This window comes from Liolophura sinensis, chromosome 11, assembly GCF_032854445.1.
Source record: "Liolophura sinensis isolate JHLJ2023 chromosome 11, CUHK_Ljap_v2, whole genome shotgun sequence".
In the NCBI taxonomy this organism is placed as follows: domain Eukaryota; kingdom Metazoa; phylum Mollusca; class Polyplacophora; order Chitonida; family Chitonidae; genus Liolophura; species Liolophura sinensis.
Genome location: NC_088305.1, coordinates 19,205,483 through 19,229,311, shown reverse-complemented (window position 1 = coordinate 19,229,311; position 23,829 = coordinate 19,205,483). Strand labels below are relative to the sequence as shown.

Below are 23,829 nucleotides of genomic sequence, written 5' to 3'. Positions count from 1 at the left end.
CTACAGAATAAATAAAACTTTTAGATACCGTATTTCACTCAATATGTGAACGAATGCATTTTCAGAAGAATGGAAAGGCCTTAAAACGTTTGAAGCCGAATCTTCAAAAACGAGAAGTGAATTAAACTTGAAAATAACCTCTTAAGTGGCATTATAAGGTGGATGAATCAGTCAGAGTCAAGAAAAATGTGTCAGTTGTGTCAAAAATGGTAAATTTAGGTGAATTACAGTATATTCAGCTTTTTATGTGTTTTTTTTTATAAACCCTATTCCAAAATATATGGTAAATGATTGAAAGTTTCACCCAGAAAATGTTTTTGGAGGCAAATAAAATATCACATTTACCATATATTACACTCGTGTTCATCACCACTATTATTTAAGGGATGGAAAATTTGGTCGAGGCTGATTAAAACTTAAATCTGATTCATACATGTATGTTTAATCTGTTGTTAATTAAGATGTGTGTTGATATTCATAGACAGTGTAAGTACATTAACTTCGTAGCCAGTAACAAGCTAATGACAGCTGTCTAAAGACAAAGGGTTTTGGAACTTAAGCTGGTATTAAGCATGTACACCTGTTGCCTTAATTAACCCAGATTACATGATTCAAAGTAATTCCTGAAGCATTTTCTGTCACTATGCTGTGTTTGCAAGATTTGCATGCTCTTGCATACATGATTGCAGCAATATGGTAAACACTTTTAATTTGCATTGTGTTTTGACATAGTGAGTGAGATTAATTTATTTCTAATGGGGAACATTGCCAGCCTGAAACAAGTTTGTCAGTCTGAAACAAGTTTGTCAGCCTGAAACAAGTTTGACAGCCTGAAACAAGTTTGTCAGCCTGAAACAAGTTTGCCAGCCTGAAACAAGTTTGTCCAGGCAATGGACTCTATTATCAAAGATTGATTATTTGTCTTCTTACAGCTCAGTAACATTAAGCTTTTGCATGCACATTCACTTTGCCAAAGCATAGAATTTTAATATGACAATTTTTAGAAAACAGATACAAACAAACTTGTTTGCTAAAGTGTAAGCCATTTTGGTGGGGAAGGGGGGGGGGCATTGTGTTGAAATGGTTGCTTATCAGTGTCTTGTGGATTGCACTTAGATATCTAACATTTGACTTGAGAATCTGTTGAAGATGTGCATCTTGAATGATTATCATGCTTTTTGCATTATTCACATTGTTGCAAGACAAAAATGCTGTAGTACAACAGATTGCATATTGCCTTAACAGGACGGTATAAACTGGATGTATTGTCATTATGTTTGTTACATTGACAGCACATTGTTGCACTGGCAGCATCTTGTTACATTTTTGTCTACATCTACTTGTGCACATTCTGAGTGATGTATACAGCTGGGCTTAGATCAGGATATGTTTGGTGCAGCTGGGTTTTTGGAGACTGGGAGCATCTGGTAGCAATAGGGAGCAGGTTGGAGCATCTGATCAGGCTCTGGTTTTAGCTGATCTATGCGGTCAAACAGCATGCAGTTGTATCCAGTTCTGTCGATCAGTGCATGCTTGCACCCAGTTGGCAAGCGTTACCTCTAGATCGACGTTGTCTAGTTAGACCCAGATGCTCAGTTGGACCCAGATGTTCAGTTGGACCCAGTTGTTCAGTCTCACCCAGTTGGTCAGTTGGACCCAGATGCTCAGTTGGACTCAGTTGTTCAGTTGGACCCAGTTGTTCAGCTGGACACAGTTGCTCAGTTGGACCCAGTTGCTCAGTTGGACCCAGTTGTTCAGTTGGACCCATTGCTTAGTTTAGCCCATTGCTCAATTGGGCCCAGTTGCTCAGTTGGGCCCAGTTGCTCAGTTGGACCCAGTTGCTCAGTTGGACCCAGTAGTTCAGTTGGAGCCAGTTGCTCCTTTGGACCCAGCTGCTCGTTTGGACCCAGTTGCTCAGTTGGACCCAGTTGCTCAGTTGGACCCAGTTGTTCAGTTGGACCCAGTTGCTTTGGACCCAGTTGTTTATGATTGTAAGTTGACCTTATGTCTGACTTATACCTTGTACATGTATGATAAAACTGAAAAAAACTGTTAAATTTCCTATTGACTTGTTTTCTATGGTGCACGTATGTGTGTGTGCACGTAGCATCAACCAGATGTATATATGTATATGCATATATGTGTGAATATAGCTGAATATCGAATACCCGTGCCTGTGTTCTGAAGATGTATCTTTTCTGTTGAACATGCTAATGCACGCATATGCTTGTATGCTTGATTAATCAAAACATGATTGTGTTAATTTGTACCACGCTGATTGCGAAGAAATGATTATGTCAATGGTGCTGTTTTATTCTAATATTATAAAAGAGGTTAGGGATTATAAGTAATTCATTTTTTTCAAATTCTTTGAAAGAACCTTGTTTGATTATAAATGTAAAGATAATTATTGAAATACTTGTTAATTAATGGCACCTAAAAATGGCATACTTGATACTGATTAAAACATCCCTTGTTGTTTTGTGAAGACTGTAAAAGCTGATACATTATTTGGAACCAACTTTCTAGGGTTAAGTAGAATTAAGTTGTATAACCTGGGCCCGGTTTCATGAAACTTCCAAGGTCCAGTAAATTGCTTAAGTTGGAGTTTTTTTTGCCTAAGTTCAGGATGGAGTGTTTCCTGACAAAACTTAAGTCAAATGTTCCATAAGTATAGTATTATGTTACTTAAGCAAAACACCTTTGCTGAAGCAGGATGACTTAAGAAGTTACGTGAAACCGGGCCCCGTACATCATTATATACATTTAAGTGAAAAAATCATGTTGTACCATTCAAATAAATGAATAAATAAATAAATAAATAAATAATTAAGCTAAGCGTACCATAATGTTATATGCCATTGACCTTTTGGCTGCATGTTTATCTGTGTAGCAAAATTTATGCTCAGTTGCAAGCGAGCAATTGGGTAAGCAATCTGAGATGCCCTGGATAAAATCTTGCTTCCTTCACATTTTGACAGTCTCCCTAGGGTTTTATTATGACAAGGCACGCACCATTTGCAAAAAAGTGCAGACCGAAAATGTCTAAATATAAATCAGGGTGAAAACTTATCTCTAAGTTTATGTAACCTTGTGTTTTGACAAAATGGAGGCGTTTATCCAGTTTTATCGTTACATTTATGTGTGTGTGTATATATATATAGAAAATCCCTCTCTAGATGAGCCCTTCAGAAGATACGATCACAAATGTCTGCCTTGTTGTATTAAACAGCTAGCTTTGAACATAAGTGGGTATACGTGTTAAACCAAGATTAGGTGAGGCTAGAGATCAGGTGTATATAGGTGCAAGTCTTATATCTCATGTTTGTTAGCACAAAATAGCAAGCGGTAGTTCAAAACTTTTTAGCTTTTCTGATCAGTGCATTACGAAGCAAACATAACAAACCAAGATGTATTAAATTATTTATGATATTTTCAAAATATACATGTAGGTAATAATTGATTAAGTCTCTCTCCTTGCAACCCTCATCCATGTGCAAATGGAGGTGAACTAGCCCTGATTTCTGCAGACGGAAGATGTTTTTTTTCTTTGATACAGTTAATTTAGTTCTGTAAACTTTTGATGTCTGCAGTCTGCCCTAGGAAGTTCCAGATCCAAGATGGCCGACTGATAAACAGGGTGCTAACATATACATCCAAATGTCACATGGGAACAGGCGATAATAAAGAGATCCCCTTTCATTAAGATACTCTGACAGTGGTAGCATTGATCTGTGGGCAACGTTCGAAAATTACCTTCAAAACATGTCTGCCCTAAAGATGTATGTATACATGTGTTACATCATGTACAGCTTTTGCCCCAAAATTTATACCCATACCCCAAAATTTATAATTTAAGTTTGCCAATTTGAATATATTGGTACAGTTGGGAATACGTTGTGGTAGAGTGACAAAGAGGCTTGTTTATCGATGACTAGCACACACAAGGTGCGGGTTCAAACCCTGCCCTGGATAGAAGTCTTACTCTTCATGCTTTTTGAAGACAGCTCCTGAAATATTGAGAAATTGTAAACCTAATAATAATACTGCTATAAGACCAGTTGTCCAGTAGGTCACTTGTAGGCATGCACATCACTTAATTGCCAAAGGTCAGTGGTTTATACCAGGCAGTCTGCTTTCCCCCACCCATACAAACGATTGTAAATAACAATGAAATAACAGAATTAAATAATACCACAATAAAGATAAGATAAGCTACAAGTATAAATTTTACTGCAAATGATATTTGACTGAAAAATATGTTAGTTGCATTTGTTAGCCAATACTTCTAGGAGAAAAGTGATAGTTTTTGAACGACAGTTTTTCTCCACATTTTTTTATGCTTTTGAAAAGGAAATTTACATGTACTTCCAGTCAATAAAGTTTTTTTTATTAACTCAAAATTTTTTGAGCTCTCCCAAGTATAAAAAGGTCTGGAAAAAAATGTTTATAAAATTAAACTTATAAATGGCTTTGCACTTTTAAAGGAGTTACAGAAACAATAATGGCCAAACTTTTATCTTTCAAAGATCACACTGACATATCCACCACAATCGCTGCATGATCATCTTAACTAGAACTGCCCCCCCCCCCCCCTCCCCCCGCCCCAGGCCTGGAATATATGACCGTAATTTTAATTACATACTAACCTGAAATGTACCGATTTCGGGGATGGCCATACTCTTTTGATATAAATTAGTCTGGTCAAGGCAAAGCCAAACACCAATATCCCAAACATTAAGCAACAGCAACCAGTATATGACTGCACCAATCAAATGTGTGATTTCTTGCTAACTTCGTGTACATAACCAATCAGAGTGCGTGTTTGGAGTAGATTTACATATTGCATTCTCTTGTAGCTGTAGATTACATTGTATGGATTGAAGACCAGTATCACAAGCAGGGATACTGCATGGCCGGCTACACAGCCAATTTCAATAAGGTAAGTCATTGTACAATTAATATTTATATATTTGATTTGTGTTTTTTTCACCTGTACAGGTATATTTAAATACCCATCTCATGATGCAAGTTGTCTCCCTGTTCTGTTTTCTTATTGATGGATGACTTCTTTCATTTTCAGGAAACAGGAACTCTGTTTCAGCTGATTTTTTTTTCAGGCTTTCTTAATTGTTTACTGAAAAATGAGTATAAATAGTTGTGGGGTAGGGGTGCATATGTGGGTGAGAAGTAGGTAGTGATACTCTCTGAGTATTGGTGGACAACAATTTTATTAATTAATAATAATTAATTAATGTCTCCTTTAATGTCCTCTGATTTATTTTCTTTGATACATTCAGACCCGGAAGACATATTCTCCCAAAAATCTGTTGTGCGGTCCGTTTTTTAAGCTCACCTTGTTCTCGCATGCATGAAGATTTATTTAGCCGAGTTATCTGCTACTCGCCATGAAATAGGTTATTTGCATGTCATCATGTGAAAACATTGATTTATGCTTCTCACCCAAAAGGGCGAGAAGGAAAATTAATAAAAGCTATCTTCTCATTCAGACCTTTATTTGGAAGGTTAACAGAGTGGTATTTTGGACAGTAATTGATTATTGTGGGCAATTAAGAGAACGGTATTTTGGACAGCAAGATGTGTGTGTATCGGAACAATTTGTTGGAGAATAATTGATATCGTGGGCAACAGAGCGTTATTTTGGAGGGTAATAAGTATAGTGGGCAACAGAAGGCTATTTTACAGAGTAATAGGTATAGTGGGCAACAGAAGGCTATTTTGGAGAGTAATAGGTGTAGTGGGCAACAGAAGGTTATTTTGGGGAGTAATAGGTATAGTGCACAACAGAAGGATATTTTGGATAATAATAGGTATAGTGGGCAACAGAGGGATATTTTGGAGAGTAATAAATATAGTGGACAACGGAAGGCTATTTTGGAGAGTAATAGGTATAGTGGGCAACAGAAGGATATTTTGGATAATAATAGGTATAGTGGGTAACAGAGGGATATTTTGGAGAGTAATAGGTGTAGTGGGCAACAGAAGGCTATTTTGGAGAGTAATAGGTATAGTGGGTAACAGAGGGATATTTTGGAGAGTAATAGGTATAGTGGGCAACAGAAGGATATTTTGGAGAGTAATAGGTATAGTGGGCAACAGAAGGATATTTTGGAGAGTAATAGGTATAGTGGGCAACAGAAGGCTATTTTGGAGAGTAATAGGTATAGTGGGCAACGCAACAAAATCTTTGACAGTAAAAAGAATAGTGGTTTGATTTTGTTTGTCCATGAGTTTTGGATGGTTGGCAATAAAGTATTATTTTTGAATAACTCCTTAAGGAAATCATTGGAAAGGATGAACTTACCCTCAGCACCCTGGGCATATTTCCAGATGATCATGTGATTTAAATAAGCAGAGAGAGTCTTACAGAACAAAGATTTACTAAATTTTACAAAAGTAATGTTTAAGAAGCGTTGTTATAGAATCTAAATAAGCGAAGAAATAAATATTATTAAGCATATCAGTTACTGTGGCTACAAATCTCTTCACTGTATGTTGCCATGGAAATTGTGCCAGGCGCAGTTTGCGACTGCTTTACGAAAAGTAACATGACCAACAAGCTTATTCGATAAATTTAAGAAGGCCTGTTCAAGTTGCACTCACTCAGCTTCCTCAAGCAGGAGTATATTTGTGAAAAGTTGTGCAAGTGTTTGTACTAAATCCACATAATGCAAAACATGTGAGCTGACAGGATGTGTGCATATACTTGGCATCGTGCCAGGAATGAAACCTTATCTGCCTTGTCTCTTCACTTCATATCTTCTCCAGGTAATTTTGTCAATTAGCTCTGACGGGTCTCGTTAAATCCCCTGTGTTTCTTCTGGTTGTAGGTATAATTAAGTGAGTGTAAGTGTTAACATATATATAGGTATATACTTAACAATCTACATGTGTTCTTAAAGGTTCGTATTTTTGTTGTCCTTATCATTCATCATGCCAAGGTATGATCTTTGTGATATCTCATGCAGGTGTTAATCCACATCTCTGCATTTACCATAATTCTTTTAGTTTTTTGTTTGAATATTGTCAGGGTGCCTTTGTGTCCAAGTGGTTAGCGTGCTAGCGCAGCATAATGACCCAGACGCCATTGCAGTCATTGTGAGTTTAAGTACAACTCTTGCTGGCTTTCTCTCTAGTCGTATGTGGGAAGGCATACCAGCAACTGGTGGATGGTGGTGGGTATTCCCCTGCATGGGCTCTGCCTGGTTTCCTCCCACCATAATGCTGGCGGCTGTTGTATTAGGAAACATTCTTGAGTAGCGAATTAATCAATAAATCAATAAGTAAATATTTTCAGGTATCAAATGTGATGTTTCATGGAATTTGGAAGTTTGGAATTCATTCTATAAAAAATGGTTATTTCTGCAATCCAATCTGAATGAATTATTTTAGCCTGTCTCTTAAAATGTCTTCTCATGCTGGCTTCCTCTCTGGCTGTAAGTGGGAAGGTCTGTCAGGAACATGCGGATGGTCATGCTTTGCCCGGTTTCCTTCCACCATAATGCTGGCAGCGGTTGTAGAAGCGAAGTTTTCTTAAGTACGGCATAAAACACCAATCAAATCAATCAATAAATAAATTAAAATATCTTAAGTGACTCATTAAGCTGTATGAATCGGTCAGAATGATGAGAAATACGACAAAATTTCTGGTGAAAAATAGTGCTTTGGAGTGATTAGCAAACTTAGAAAAAAATAAGAAAATGTGATAGGGAGTACGGCTATATTTTCAAATTCTGGCTAATTAGGTTGAGTATTATGAAAGGGCATTCTGTGGATGGGAAATTGAGCCGTATGTTCAAATCAGAACAACAGTGTACATTGCTCTGTTTATACTATCCGCTCAATGTGACATTATTCATTCACAAAAATCTGAATTCTTACTATATGCCCAACAAAAAAATTTTGACTTTTCTTTTCTGTCACTTAAACGGAGTTTTCGTTACATATTCTCACCATTTTTGCAGATACCGTGCATACTCAGTTTCACATTTTCATCTTATTGAAAGATTTATGTCGTAAATTACGAGCGCTTAAGAAGTCAGTCTTAAAACATGAAATACTGTAATTCTTCAATCTTTTCGCATGTTTGCAAGGTGTTTACTCAAGCATATTCTGAAGGTATTATTCTGTGTAGACTGATAAAATTCTACTTTTTGTGAAACCCTGAAATTGGCAAACCCAGTCAATCTAGTTTTGTCTCCAAAATTACATGTATATTAAGAATGCGCATAAACTGCACTGAAAGTTGCTTTTTCCTAGGTGAAAATGTTGAGGAATTAGGCTGAAATTGTGTTCAATACGCTACTCTGCAGGAAAGAAATTCAAACTTTCTAGAGCAAAACAATTTAATTGTAGTAATGCTTGAATTTTTGATAAATATTCCCCTGGGTCTAGCAGGAGGAAGTGTCTCCTTAGCCTGGTATGATCAGATCTGGGGACAGGGAAATGATGTGAAGTGTGTCCTGAAACCAGACCCCAGGGAGAGGACTCGAGAAAAATTACATTACTTGTAGTTCACCTAAAGTTTAGCATTTTTAAACTGACACATTTTAACTGATTCTTATTGATGCATCCACCATATAGGGCCCCTTAAGAGTTTGTTGTGAAGTTTAAATTTTTTTATGAGAAAAACTTAAGTGTTGGCATCAAAAGTTTCATTTTAAGGCCTTCATGTGCTTTTGAAAGTGTATTTTTGTATACCAAGCTTCGCGTGTAATTAATGTACAGTAAGGCCTGCGTTCCTGCCCTCATAGAGACACTGGGGGTGGGGGTGGGGGGTGGGGGGTCCTTTAAACTTGTTTATTTATTTATTGTTGGTGTTTTATGCCATACTCAAGAATATTTCACTTATGCGGCCATCATGATGGTGGAAGGAAACTGGCAGAGCCCGGGGGAAACCCAAGAACATCCGTAGGTTGCTGACACACCTTCCCACATACGGCCAGAGAGGAAGCCAGCATGAGCTGGACTTGAACTTACAGCGACTCCTTTAAACCTGTATCTAGGCTAAATTATGGCGTGCCCATATAGTAACTAGACTAAGGGCTGCATCGAAAATTGCATTTGTAGTGCATTCAGTATTTTCTGCTCAAGGTCGCACGATACAGACTAAATTTTAGTCTGTTTGCAGCCATGGTTGCAGAATATACTTTTGCTACATAGTCTCAGTTTTGATTTCATTGCACAAAATCTTTCATAAATCAGTTTGTACAAAAACGAGGTAGGAGATCATGCAGCCATTGAGCCTGACCAACCCACAGATTTTCTCCCCGAATACCTCCTTCATTAAACTTAAGGTTTTCAGTAGATGTGTGGAGGTTAATTTCCTTCTAGATTTTTGTGCACATCTGCATTGCTGTGTGTTTGGATTTAACTGTATCAGCCATGCTTGATAGTCTGCATATGTGACATCACTGTATCCAATCGAAATCCAATTTGGTAGCCATCTGTTGCCCACGACAACCCCAGGAAGACATGTTTCCCAGTATGCCGCAGTGTGAGAGTATCATATGCTTAGCAAGGCAGTAAAAAAATGGCCTGTTTATTTTTGAATCAGGATCACATCCTCACCAGATTGCTTCAATTTCACTAATAGGCCTGTTGCTTGTTCTTTCTGGGACATTTTTTAAAAAAAGAAGGAATAAAAAGCACATGTGGGTGTTTAATGCAGTCATTGAAGAAAAAAAGAAAAACATCCCAGACTGCAGACTAAAGCAGTGTGTGGCCATTATTTTTTATCTTTGTCCTAGCTATAAATAAATGATGTTGACAAATAAATTTCAAGTAAATCCCTCTTTTGATAAGTCATAAAAATGTTCATTTTTAAAACATCATTTGTTTTGAACCTGCATGGGTTTAGTTGTTCATAAATGTCCAATCAGTTAAACCTGGTATTAATATTATTTTGGACTAAATAAAAGCTTCATTGGTAATTATATTAGGGTACAACTGATATTTAGATTTAAGTCTGGCATAACTTTTATTACAATTTAAACAGCTGGCACTACTAGATGACAGCGTACGTCGTGAAGATGCTCTTTCGCTTTTTTCATCTTGGAAGAAACATTTCTGCCCACACCTCTGTGCTACATTCACATGTAGATCATAAATTTAAGTTTTAATGTACGCGCGTCTGGATTAATTACATCTGGTGGCTTATGTACAGAGTTCTGAGTTAATAAATTCAATCACCATATGGCACTATAATGAAAGAAAGTTAAGTTTTGCATATGCTTCACCATATGTATGTCCAGATATTTGCGATTTTTCCGAAAGTTTTTAATAGACTGTGACAATCTAACTTCATCCCCAAAGCAAGTCATGTGGTCTAGGACGTGCATTGAAGGAGTCAGTGGATCATATAAGTACAAAAAGATTTGGAAATATAGTTGCAAAGACAATTAATTAGCTCCTGATTTATCTAATAGATTGATTGATTAATTGATTACATGGTGTTTAATGCCTTGCTCAAGATGTTTTTGCTTTTATGACACCTGTCAGGTTTATGGGTGGAGGGAACTGGAGTAAAATAACGATCTTTGCTTGGTAACTGGCAAACCACTTCACTTAAAATGGCAGTCAAAACAGAAAGAGTTGGATTCGAACTTGCAACCTCATTGATACGGTTGATGCAACCACCTGAGCCAGCAAGGCTTCTTGTAGGTATTAAAGTATATGTGTATGGTGTCTTTTGAAGTTCTTTTTTTTGTTGGCAGATCTAATTTATGGGTACAAGTAGATTTATGTACATGCAGCAAACAAATTCTTTTGGTTTGTAAATGCCTCGGATACGCTAAATTTGTCTGTATACCATTAAACAACTTCTTCTTGGGTAATTTCCATCATGTACACATTCAGCCATACCCCAGTATGGAGGGCTCATTTTAAACTCACACCGAAGAAAAGAGAGAAATGCATATTTCTGGCATCAAATTGCGATGTTAGCTCAGACAATATAAACACATTCTTAAATTATATTACATGAATCGGGTATGTGGAAATTTATCTTAGACTTTGGCTGTGTTATTTGACACGTAGAGTTTGCACTAGGATTTTTGTATGTGTATATGCCTGCAGAGCTAGCATGTGTTATCTGTTTCCCAGTGTTGTGTAGTACAACCAGCTGATGTGTCATCCTAGATTTGCTCATTCATAACTTTCTGAGGATAACTGTACTGGCTGATCTACATCATGTAGGGCCTACAATCTTTTCGCATGTTTGGAAGGTGTTTATTCAAGCATATTCTGAGCGAATGTTTTGGTGTAGATAAATTATACAAGCCCCCAAAACTGATCAACCCAGCCAATATAGTTTTGTCCACAACATCAAAATAAAAAGATTCCACTTATTTTAATAATGTAAAAAAGTTTTGAAGCATTTTACAGATGAGTTGATTATCGACAATGTCGCCAGGTTTGCCAAACAAATTACATGATCTTATTAAGTATTCAAAAGATGAAGAAATTCTGTAGTCATCTGTCTGTCTATGTCCCAGACGGATATATACAAGTCTGTGTGTTTTCTAGCAGATATCTGAGTCAGGCCTGGTCACCGCAGGCTCTAGCGCTGGTGAGAAGGAATACCCACTGTGTTCATTTCTGTAACCCTGGTGTGTCTGTTACAAGTACCCTAAGGTATGCAGAGTCCTTTTATCCCCAGTCTTAGGAGCCTGCCCACCAGCTCCCTGTCTTGTTTAGACTTACAAAGCAGGCTAGGCATTCCATGCCTGTGGTTTTCTGGTGTCTGTTGAACATTCTTAATTGATCTGAGCTGTCAGTCTCAAGTACATTATGGACCTTGGGTGCGGTGGGGACACTTGAGGGCAACAACCTTAGAGCTGGGGAAAGCAACCGTCAGAAAGGAAATCGAGCTGTCTGTCCTCAGACATGGTATATCAAGCAGGATTCAGTATTCTTCTCAAACACTCTTGAAGAAAAGATGTAGTGCCAGTTTAATGGAATTGTATAAAAATGAACATTTTTTTCTGATGAGTTTTGTTTTTAAGCTTTAAGATTGTCTCTAAAACACCCTAAATATATCTCTGGCTTAGGGCTTAACAAATACAAAGTGATCTCTTCAGATCATGCAATACTCCCTGAATAAGTTTAACATACTAAAGACAAATACTGTTAATAATGATCTTATATATGCTTATTTTCGTTTGTTTTTTTTTTCAAAGGTTTCCTTGCATTTCATGAAAAAAATGAAAAAATCTGGACATATGTTTGAAAAACAACTAAATCAGTATTACTGTTTTCAAACAGCTGAGTAAGGATAGGTAAAATCCATGTGGTAAGTCTAAGAGAGGAGGGACAAACATGGATCCCTGCTGAACTCCCATGCCCCTGTTTAGACTAAGGGTAGACCATGGCCAGACCTCTCTCAGCAGGTGTATATATTCCCTATTCAGAATTGTCAGTCAAACAGAGTGAAGATGATGCCCAGTATCCTTCCCTTTCAAGATCACTTCATGAAGTTCCGCTAAACGGCTTTGTAAGAAAATCAATCTACTGAGACACGGCTAACTAGAGTTGATAGCTGGGCTTATCTTGTTAAAAATCTGAATCATACTGGCTTGTCAGTCTGCCATATTCAATTTAAGCCTTGACCGACCATTGCTTTCATCACCACAGCAGAACTTTCTGGGAGTATCAGCCAGACAGGAGCATGTGTTTCCCTTTTATCACAGATGCACGTATTCTAATTGGAGACCCATTTTATTTGGAGTAGTGTAAGGCGTCTGGTAGCCAGGCTTATTAGTGCAATCTCTACGTGCTCAGCATTAAGTGGAAGACTGAAGCTAGAGAGTGCGGAAGTGACCTTAATTAAAACTACATGTATTTGAGTGCAGCCAAAAAAAAAAAAAAAATGTTTTTGCCAAAAATAAAGTAAGTTAAAATTAGCCAAAAGGAAACATCTAGGCCTACTTTTGTAAAGTGTAATGAAAGGAGTAGGGATAAAAGGATAAAAAAGGTGCACAGTATTGAAATTAATCTCAGTTCATCCAGATATCCTGGTTTAGCAATCAGATTTCATTCTTGTAGCATGAATTTGATTCCAGATTTCCCAAATCCTGGTAAAAGTGTCATTTCCATTTATTTGTACTCAGTGTAGTGACAGACAATCTTAAGTCTAGGTGTTATAATCAACGACTGAATCAGAGCTTTTTTTGTCCTGCAGTACTGCTTCAGCAAGATCCTTCAATACTCCAAACTGGAAAGGAGTTTATTATTGTTTTATGATATTCTGTATCCATGGAGACCAGAACTGTATGTTAATCAGTTAATTAGATGACCTTTTCTGCGGTGACCTTTGTCTTTTAACTTTCCTTTGAGATTTTGAACAAGGGACCTGGTCGGCCTGAGGTCCTGACATACGACACGTCTCTTGGGGTGGATACAACTGGGGCACAATGGGGTGGAACTACACAAGGGGCCCTTCTGGCCCTTCACCAACATGTATTTCATATTAAAAAACTCCAGTTTCGATGAAATGATATTGCGCTGTATAACTTTTCACTAAAAGTTTTGTCTGTTAAAATGAACATAAAGAAGCACATATGACTCTTAAAATGATACTTGGTCTGTCAGAAACCTGCAGATGGTTGTGGGTTTCCACCGGGCTCTGCCCGGTTTCCACCCACCATAATGCTAGCGGCCGTTGTATAAGTGAAATATTCTTGAGTACAGCGTAAAACACCAATCAAATAAATAAATAAATAAAATGATACTTTCAGTGTCAATTAGCCCTTAAATTTGTCTGTCAATTAACCCTTAAATTTGTCTGATAAGAAATGAATCAGACTTCATTCTTAAAGGGACAAATCATGTGGATGAATCACTCAGATATGATAATAGACTTAAAGCATAGAGAGTAAAGTCAGAGCAGCAACAACAGTGTGGTATTTGGTGAATGGTCACACGTGACCAAACAAAATGTGGCACTTAAAAAAAATAGGCTATATAAACTTTAGGTGAAACACAGTATCTTTTCTGACAGTAGGAGTCTGTATGTGGATCTGTATCATTCATGTAGCATTGTGATTTATCATCCTGATTTGTCATTCTGATTTGTCATTCTGATTTATCATTCTGATTTGTCATCCTGATTTAAGCCCCATTCTGTGAACAATAGTGATTTCATGTTCAACAGTTTTTTCAAAAAATTTTTTTAAATAATTTTTTTAAAATAATAAATATACTTCCACACTGATTGCATTATATAGTGTACATCAATTTACTTTGCCAGCATAGAGAGCGTTTCATACACACCTATCCATATAAAGCACTCGAGACTTTATCTTTTCATGAATTGACAAACAAGCCTTGTGTCTTTACTATCAGTGTAATCTAAGATCTGCTCTCCTCTAATTCCCTTTAATCCTTTCCACATGTTCTGTAACCCAGGCTAGATATAAAACATTCTTTGTGTACATTTTCAACTTTTATTATGCTTTTGACCGTTTATAGAGAGTATAGTACACATATACATTTATGTACATTAACATAGCACCGATGGGAAAATGGGGAGAATAATTAGCTTGGCCTGAAGAGGATATCCTTGCCTACAGATGTCACCATGGCGTCAGACATGATCTCTACGGTTACACATGCAGCTATGGTGATAAACCTAAGTCCCGCCTCCAGGGTGAACTATGTCAGATTTGCTGTCAGGTTGCTGTAACTGGGATGCATTCATAAGCTTATATGTATGTCTGTGTCAAATAAGAAATTGTGACTTTAGTTGAAGGCTACACATACATATGGCCTTTATAGCCAGTCAGACATAAAAAATAACCAAGTGTAGGGTAATGTAAGGGTCCATTGATGTATTCTCTAGGAACAGTTTTTTCCAGTCAAAGCAAGGTTTTGAAACCGAAATAAACTGTTAGGTTTTCAGAAAAACAACTCAAATTATGACCACTCACTTTTTACATGAAAAACATGCTCAAAATGTTAGGTTTTCAGAAAAACAACTCAAATTATGACCAATCACTTTTTACATGAAAAACGTGCTCAAAATGTTAGGTTTTCAGAAAAACAACTCAAATTATGACCAATCACTTTTTACATGAAAAACATGCTCAAAATGTTAGGTTTTCAGAAAAACAACTCAAATTATGACCACTCACTTTTTACATGAAAAACGTGCTCAAAATGTTAGGTTTTCAGAAAAACAACTCAAATTATGACCACTTGCTTTTTACATGAAAAACGTGCTCAAAATTTTAGGTTTTCAGAAAAACAACTCAAATTATGACCACTTGCTTTTTACATGAAAAACGTGCTCAAAATTTTAGGTTTTCAGAAAAACAACTCAAATTATGACCACTTGCTTTTTAAGTGTAAAATATGCATTCAGTATTTAAACTGCTGATTCAGCACCTGTTGGACAACAGTTGTACACTCCAGTCACAGCCATAACCAGCTATTACAAGTTGTTCGCAGGTTGTACCGAGGCTGTATACTGGTTGTACAGCGGTACAACTTTATCATTTTCATATTTCATCCAAAGCTGTAAGCTATTACTGGTTGTTCATTAGTTGTACAAAGGTTGTATAGAGGTATAATAAATCTGTTAAAACAGGTATAAAGCATGCAGGTTCATATATATATATATATATATATATATATATATATATATATATATATATATATATATATTTGACTAAATAGAAAAAGATCCCCTGGAAAAAGATTCTCCTAGGAGAATATACATAGGAAAAAAAATAATAAAACGCCTTCTTAACTTTCTACAGCCTTTTATATTCCAACTGCTTTTTATAACTCAAACTTCATGTTGTTTTCAAGGAATATGTGCAGGAAATATATATATATATATATATATATATATATATATATGTATATATACATACATACACACCTTTCGATTCTTAGGTCAAAGTTGTTCCATAATGCGTGGTGTTATTTTAGTGAGTCCTCTCCCAGGCAGTCTTTTCACTATGAAGGTAGAAACATAAACAGCTGAAGATATGGGAGTAACTTGTGAATCCTGACTCAGACTTCCACCAGAAAAGAAAATAAGCCAGAACAGTTCTTTGTGTGTCTCTCTGAGGAGTGGATAATTTCTGTTTTCTGTAGTAGGCTCAGAGTGCCTTATATGCATTCTTGTGTTACCGAATGTTTAGGTGGTTAAAGGGTGGGCCACAATAGGGAAGAAAGGACTCCAACTCATCCTAAAGTTAAAAATCGTCTTTTTGTATCATTTTTTCAGATTTATTAAACTGTTAGGCAGTTTTTGCTGACAGTGATTTATATTAGCGGTCCCCTGTTTCACTGTGCTCCAAAGGCACTGATGACATCACTATCCTTGAGGAACTTCTTGAGTTCACAAATCTTCAGCTCCTCAACTTTCTCCATCGTTCGTCTATTTTAGATGAGCTGTTCTGAAAGTTCAACCATGTTGAAGTAAATGTGATCAAAAAATAGCTGCTTAATATGTCTGACAAGTCACGTTGTGCGGCAGGACATTTTGCACCTTTAGCGATTAAAGAGTGAGGACTCAAAACTCTGTTGTTCAGTGAAGATGCATGTCTTTGATTATTACATAAACTCGTTCGGAGGGTACAAAATCAGTGGGTCATAGAAATGATTTTCAGTTATTTGCCAATGGCAGGTGGTTTAATTCCTTCACTGTTAGTTTCCAACACCCATGTCATATTATATCAGTGAATTTTTCTTCAGTACAACTAATCATCGTGCTATCAACCAAGTCAGTAAAATCAAATCTTATGGCAATTTGTTAATGTATAAACTGTAAAATAAAAAATCCAATAACAGTGTAATAAACCAAATCAGTTAATTCCTATGTGAAGTGGTAAAAAGATGAATACTTATTGGGATAAAGGTGGGGAAAGATAAGCAGATACTATTGGTACAAAAAAAGGTGGACAAAACAAAAACTGAAAAAAAAAGAAAGTTTTGCATTCTTGGTTTAAACACTTTGCAGAATTTGGAATTCTGACAAATCCAGTCTCTAAAATCCAGGCAATTTTTTCACGCCCTTTAGCTTATATGCCAAGAACTGTATAGTGGTTGTGGTTCTTGCGTGATGTGTTACATGTAGGTATGTACAGGAAGTGACCTAAAATTGTTCACAAGGAGTTTCCTTGACAATGTGGAGTAAGAAGAACAAGCCCTTTAGGCCAGGAGTCATGTTATTGTGTTGTATTACTGCAAGTCGAGGTAAAGAGCAATGTGTGCAGGAAATGAGAATGAAAGCTGAGGTTTGGAAACACCCGTTACTTCCTTCTCTTCAGACCACGCCTTTATCGTCACGGTAACATGTGATACTATAAACCACCCTTCTACCATTTAAATATGAAAACTATTAAGGAGAAAAAGCTAAAAAAAAAAAGTAAGTAAGGCTTATTTAAAAGGTAGCTGAAAATTATATGTTGAGACACTTTCATTCATTTTTCCCATCCCCTAGTTGTTTGATTGAAACACCCCACACGTGGGAAAGAGTGTTATATGGACCAGAGCCCCATTTCATAAAGCGCAGGTAGCCCTATGTTCATTTAACTGTCACGGCGGAGTAACATCTACAGTACTGGTCACTGCACGTAACTATCATGGCAGAGTAACATCTACAATACTGGTCACCGTCACGTAACTATCATGGCGGAGTAACATCTACAATACTGGTCACCATCACGTAACTATCATGGCGGAGTAACATCTACAATACTTGTCACCGTCACGTAACTATCATGGCGGAGTAACATCTACAATACTGGTCACCATCACGTAACTATCATGGCAGAGTAACATCTACAATACTTGTCACCCTGTCACGTAACTATCATGGCGGAGTAACATCTACAATACTGGTCACCGTCATGTAACTATCATGGCGGAGTAACATCTACAATACTGGTCACCGTCACATTACTATCATGGTGGAGTAACATCTACAATACTTGTCACCATCACGTAACTATCATGGCAGAGTAACATCTACAATACTGGTCACCGTCACGTAACTATCATGGCAGAGTAACATCTGCAATACTGGTCACCGTCACGTAACTATCATGGCGGAGTAACATCTACAGTACTGGTCACCGTCATGTAACTATCATGACGGAGTAACATGTACAATAGTGGTCACCATCATGTAACTATCAAGGCGGATTAACATGTACAACAGTGGTCACCCTGTCACGTAACTATCATGGCGGAGTAACATCTACAGTACTGGTCACCGTCACGTAACTATCATGGCGGAGTAACATCTACAATACTGGTCACCGTCACGTAACTATCATGGCCCAGTAACATCTACAATGCTGGTCACTGTACATGGAAGTTAATTGCATGTGCACTTTGTGAAATGGGCCCCTTATAATAAAAGGTAGGTCTTTTAAAATAATACATCCAGTCCTTAGGAGAATGGATCTAGGTTGGACGTATGTTTGTATTTATTAGAAAATTTGAAAGTTTACATGCATGAACAGATGTTATGTAGTGTTGCTCAGGATATATCGCTCATTTTTGTTGTTTGAAGGTCACAACAACCTGAAAAATTCAGCCTATAAAATCAGTTTGGTTTAGTTCAGACCCAACAAGTATACTTCTAAAATGCTTGTTTTTGATGATAGAAAGGAATAATGTTAGAAAGATGTAGGGCAATATGTTTTTGTTTCTCCTGGGTGGTGAGTGGAACAGATGGAGGTTGGGCGGTGTTTTGAGGGGGGAAGGGTTGTTTATTGACCCACATGTGAGTGAAACATTGGTCAGACATCTAGGATGGAGATGGAAGGATCTATTTGGCGATGAGGAGCATTATAAGTGTAATAAGTCTAGCTCCAAACATCATGAGATGTAGTAATACTTAAAGCTGTGCTGTTCACTATTTCAGACTTGTGCTGTTCACTATTTCAGACTTGTGTTGTTCACTATTTCAGACTTTTGCTGTTCACTATTTCAGACTTGTGCTGTTCACTATTTCAGACTTGTGCTGTTCACTATTTCAGACTTCAGCAACTTGATGAATGATTCAAAATGCAAGCAAAAAGAGTTTTATCGCTAATTAAAAAACTTTCCATGAATGTTTTAAATGCATTTTGCAAATGTTGCATCAGTTTGAAATGTCATATCCAGCATGAAGTTTGGTATTCAAAGATTGCATGCAGCATTTTGCATCTTGTGCTTGCGTGGTGATATGTTTTGTATGCATATCATTTGCATAAATGGAACATAAATTATCTTGGCATGAGTCCTTTGCATGGTTAATTATTATGGCAGTGTTCAAAGCTTGATATTTGTCTGCCAGTTAGAAAGTTCCAAAACCCTCTTGGCAGTACGACCAAATCCACTGCTCTGGAGCTATCAAGAGAATCTTAAATGCTTTAATTGTCTTGCTGTGTTAGGACATGAAATATTACACATGTATGAAATAAAACAAATGTGATGATATCTTTGAGTGCATGTGTTCTTGTTCTTATGAAAAGTGTGCCAAACAAGAACCAATCCAGATTTAGTATTAAGGGCTGGCTGTTTTTCCTGGATTTGTTTCAGCGGCTTGGGGCTATCACCGACAGGGCTACTGCTCAGCAGGATTTAGCGCTGCCCTCACAGCTGTAAGTCTGCATGTATACACATGTGCATGTCTCTTTCTCTCTGAATTTACCCGAATGGTGAGGGGATAGGTGGATGGAGTGAGAGTCGTTCGGGAATTTTGTTAATCCTGTGAATTAAATAGGATTAGTTAAGATTTCTAGGAATTATCTTTCTAAGAGCAATAGAATTTTCAGAACTGAACAAAATTACGTAGCTTATCCATCGACGAAATTTTAGACCAAATGCAGTATCTGGAGGATGGATACGTATTTACGTGCAGTAAAGAACAGTGTCTCTTAAACTGAACCGAATAAAACTTTTCAGTTTTCAACCTTTATAAGTGGGAGGCTTTAGTTGGCCTAATCTCGAGATGGGTGATTCTTAAGAGTAAGAGTTCAAAATTGAATGAAATGTTTCCAGACCTTAAATTGCCTACATTGCTTGAAACTGAATTATATAACACTGTCTGTAGAATATTTATTTATTTGCTTGGTGTTTAATGAACTTATAATTAAAATTATAATTATATAGTTTAATGCCACTTATACAGTGATAGCCAGCATTGTGATGGGAGGAAACCAGACTGCCTGTAGTATATGTGTCACAGAAAATAATGCTGGGTGGTCTACATTGATGACCTTGGCTATACACAAGCTGGAGGTCAAGGTCGTTGCCAACTCCTTGACTTTCAAATTGGCCTCACATTCTCTGTGCTAGCCCTCATTCAAGAAGCTGATATCCACTAGCCACACCTGTGTAGTCTGTTTATTGACCGTCTTTACTTTTTTCACCATCGCCATTGAAAATACAGACCACTTGTTGAAAGTTACACCAAGATTTTTATTTTTTTAAAAGAGTTTTTTTTTGGGAGGGGGGGGGGGGGGTTCAGAACTGCCCCGACAAACATTGCTGACTAAGCTTAGTGTCTCTACTCAGGGATCATTATGAAATACAAACATTCAACATTAAAAACATAGTGACAAATAACGTTTGTTATGCAAAGTGCCACTATATAGCCTGACAGTTGCTTTGGTACTGCAAAGAAAATTAGGTTTAGCGAATAGCAGTAATCAGTGTTTTATGCTTAGTCATGTGTTTCTCTACTGGTTAATTATTTTGATGTTAGCCATTTTGTTAAGAGATTGGTTTGTTTCCAAGATAAAGTTCTGGCATGCCATGAGAACTGTATTGAGTTCAAGCCTGTCAAACTGATTATCTTGTACCAAACTGACTTTGTAATATTTACAAAGTCCTCTTTAATAACTGTCTGTTAGTGAGTATATTTCTGTTTTCTTTTTCATGGTGGTTTGTGCTTCTCTTAAAGGTAAAGACAACTGATAACATAACCTTTAATATAATTTCAAAGAGGGGTGGAAACATACCTAAACGGCCACTGCCATTTTGATTCTTGTTCGTTTGGTAATTCTTCATGAACATTTAATCTGGAATTCTTACGAGATTATGCCATATGTCAGAGAACCTTGAAACACTGTGTCACTTCACTCGTACCTCTTGCTCGTAGGACTTTAAGACAAAAGAGTGATCGTGTTACGGCAGCGAAAGCTGCTGCATTTTTGGCATACTGCTGACAGCTTATGCGTTGCTCTCTACTTTTCACTTTACATCACTGCCAGCAAGAGCAAATTTGCACAGAAGTCTTAAACAACGTCGAGATCACTGGGGTCACAGTGATGAGGTAGGCAGTCATGTCAGAAAACACAAACAATCCGTCTCAACCTTTTTCTCTGATAATACTTTATGCACACGCATCTTCTTTATCTAGAGCATTCTCTTTATCTCATGTACAACGTGATTGTAACCAAAACCTGAAACAATTTTATTGATCAAAGCCGATTAAATAGTTCCACCAGTGATAACAAAGATGAGACAAAGCCTAAACAAGCCTACACTTGTCTTACAGACTCCAAAGGTCAATCTTGTCTGTTGGTGGCAGTGATGTAAAGCAAAAGGTAGAGAATGACGCATGCAGTGTAAAGAGTACGCATTTTTTTGGTTATGCATATGGAAATAAGCTCGATTGAATAAAACTTTGTTGTCTTTTATTTTCAAATTGCCAGCCTGAGAGGAGGACTGTTTTGGTGGCAGAACACTTTTCTTAGTTTTATAACATGTAATGCTGTCAGCGTGAATGTCACACGATGCCATAAATGACCCACAATTACACACACACACCCCTCTAGCTACCCACCTCCAAAAAATAAAAATAAATAAATTTCGGTTTTAGAGGGAAATATAAAAATATTACTCTTTGTAAACTCACATATTTCCTGTAGGATATCATCCTACATTCACAACAAAACTCAAAACACCTTTCTAAAAATTAACAATTCTCTAAGCAAAATGAGTGAGGTGGTCATGGGAGAATTTTTACACGCACATACTTCTTATTCATTCGGCAATGAATGAAAGTAACTCTGAATGATATTAAACATGCAGACATTACACCCTTATTTGGGTAATAAAGGTGATGGATAATTTATAAATGTGTTGAATTTCATGTTTGGAAAACGACTGTGGGAATGTAATTCTAGCTTTGGCATTGCACCACCCAGTTTACCACCTCAGGGAGTTTCCCCCCTTGTTAGCACTCTCCAGCAGAAGTTAATGGAGGTAATATAAGCAGTGACACACGTCTTGGGTAATGTTACTCCCACAGGGAGGTGCCAATTGCATAGTTATAGCAAATATACACTGAGCATAATAAGACCACCATATTGTGACTCACAGTGAAATCGTTGGGAGAGAACCTGAAATAAAACCCCCTGGAAAGGAAAAAAAGATGTAAATAAACAAGGGTGGTGGCAAGTTGAATTGACTTCTCAGTGCAAGTGTTGACATTTGTTCCCAAAGTCAGGAATCTTTCAACTATTCAAGAAAAGCAACTCTAGCAAGAGTATGGCTAATACCAATTAGGTTTGACATTTGTAACTCAACAAGTGTTCTTTATGTGCCTGTGTTTTTTTTCTTCTGAACAATACTATTGGCTTGCTGGGTGGTTTACTGGGTGCATGATGGCCCTTTGAAGTTTAAAACATTAGGCCTGTGTGTGTGTGAAACACTTTGCTGCCAGATCAAAATAAATTTAAAATATATACATATACAAAAAACAAAAATGGTATTTATGTTTATATATTTTTGCACAGTGTTAAGTAGGGAGACAAAAAAAAAATGTTCTTACAACCTTAGGAGCTGGGATGGGTTTTAAATACATACTGGTTTGAACAATCTTTTAGCAGCCATCAGAATATTGCTGATGTAGGTGGAAAAAGGTAAATGTACAAAGTTTACTGGTTTTTCCAGTAGTAAGAATACGATTTAGACCAATTCATGGGGTTTTATAAGCATGCATCTACATATTGTGAAGTCTCCATGTATAATACTGTTAATAGACGCTCAGATTTACTGAAGTAGCAGTTGGTTAGTGCGCTAGCGCAGCGCAATGACCCCGGAGTCTCTCACCAATGCGGTCGCTGTGAGTTCAAGTCCAGCTCAGGCTGGCATCCTCTCCGGCCGTACGTGGGAAGGTCTTCATCAACCTGCGGATGGTCGTGGGTTTCCCCTGGGCTCTGCCTGGTTTCCACCCACCATTCTGCTGGCCGCTGTCGTATAAGTGAAATATTCTTGAGTACGGCGTAAAACACCGATCAAATAAATAAATAAATACTTTTAAGTAGCAGATAATGCATGTGGGATTACCATTCAATTGATATCCTGGGTAAGATCATTGCAACCTGATGTCTTGTATAGACATGTATTTTTCTTGCATCATGTCAGTGACCAGAGTAATATTAATCTTTGCAGCTTTTGAACAAATGATAATGTTGTAGCTTTACATCAGCAGATTTGTTATGGTCCAGAGAAGATTCATTTCTACTTGGTGACTAGTTCCCTTCTAGTTTTGGGTAGTTTCCTCTTAGTTTTGGGTAGTTTCCTCTTAGTTTTGGCATGTTTCCTCATCAGTTTCTACGTTCATCCTAGCTATGGCTATAAGTTTCCTCATTACCTAGCTGTTGCGAGTTTCCTCAAAGTCTTGTCTAGTTTCCCCAAAGTCTTCTGTAGTTTTCTCCAAGTCTTGGCTAGTTTCCTTTTACAGTGTAGCTATATCTAGCTAGCTAGTTTCCTCCATGCTGTCTACAAGTTGTGGTTACATGTAGTTCTGGCTAGTTTTCTCTAAGCTATGACCAGTTTCCTCTTGTCTTTATC

The 23,829-nt window shown here is 37.2% G+C and overlaps 1 protein-coding gene across 1 annotated transcript in view; it reads left to right on the top strand.

The window, feature by feature from the left end:
* Window positions 1-23,829, top strand: part of LOC135478149 (integrin alpha-8-like) — a 109,243-nt gene that overhangs the window by 35,079 nt on the left and 50,335 nt on the right. The window contains exon 5 of the mRNA XM_064758421.1: window positions 19,564-19,625. Within this exon, the coding sequence (XP_064614491.1) occupies window positions 19,564-19,625 (62 nt within the window). The remainder of the gene's footprint in view (window positions 1-19,563; window positions 19,626-23,829) is intronic.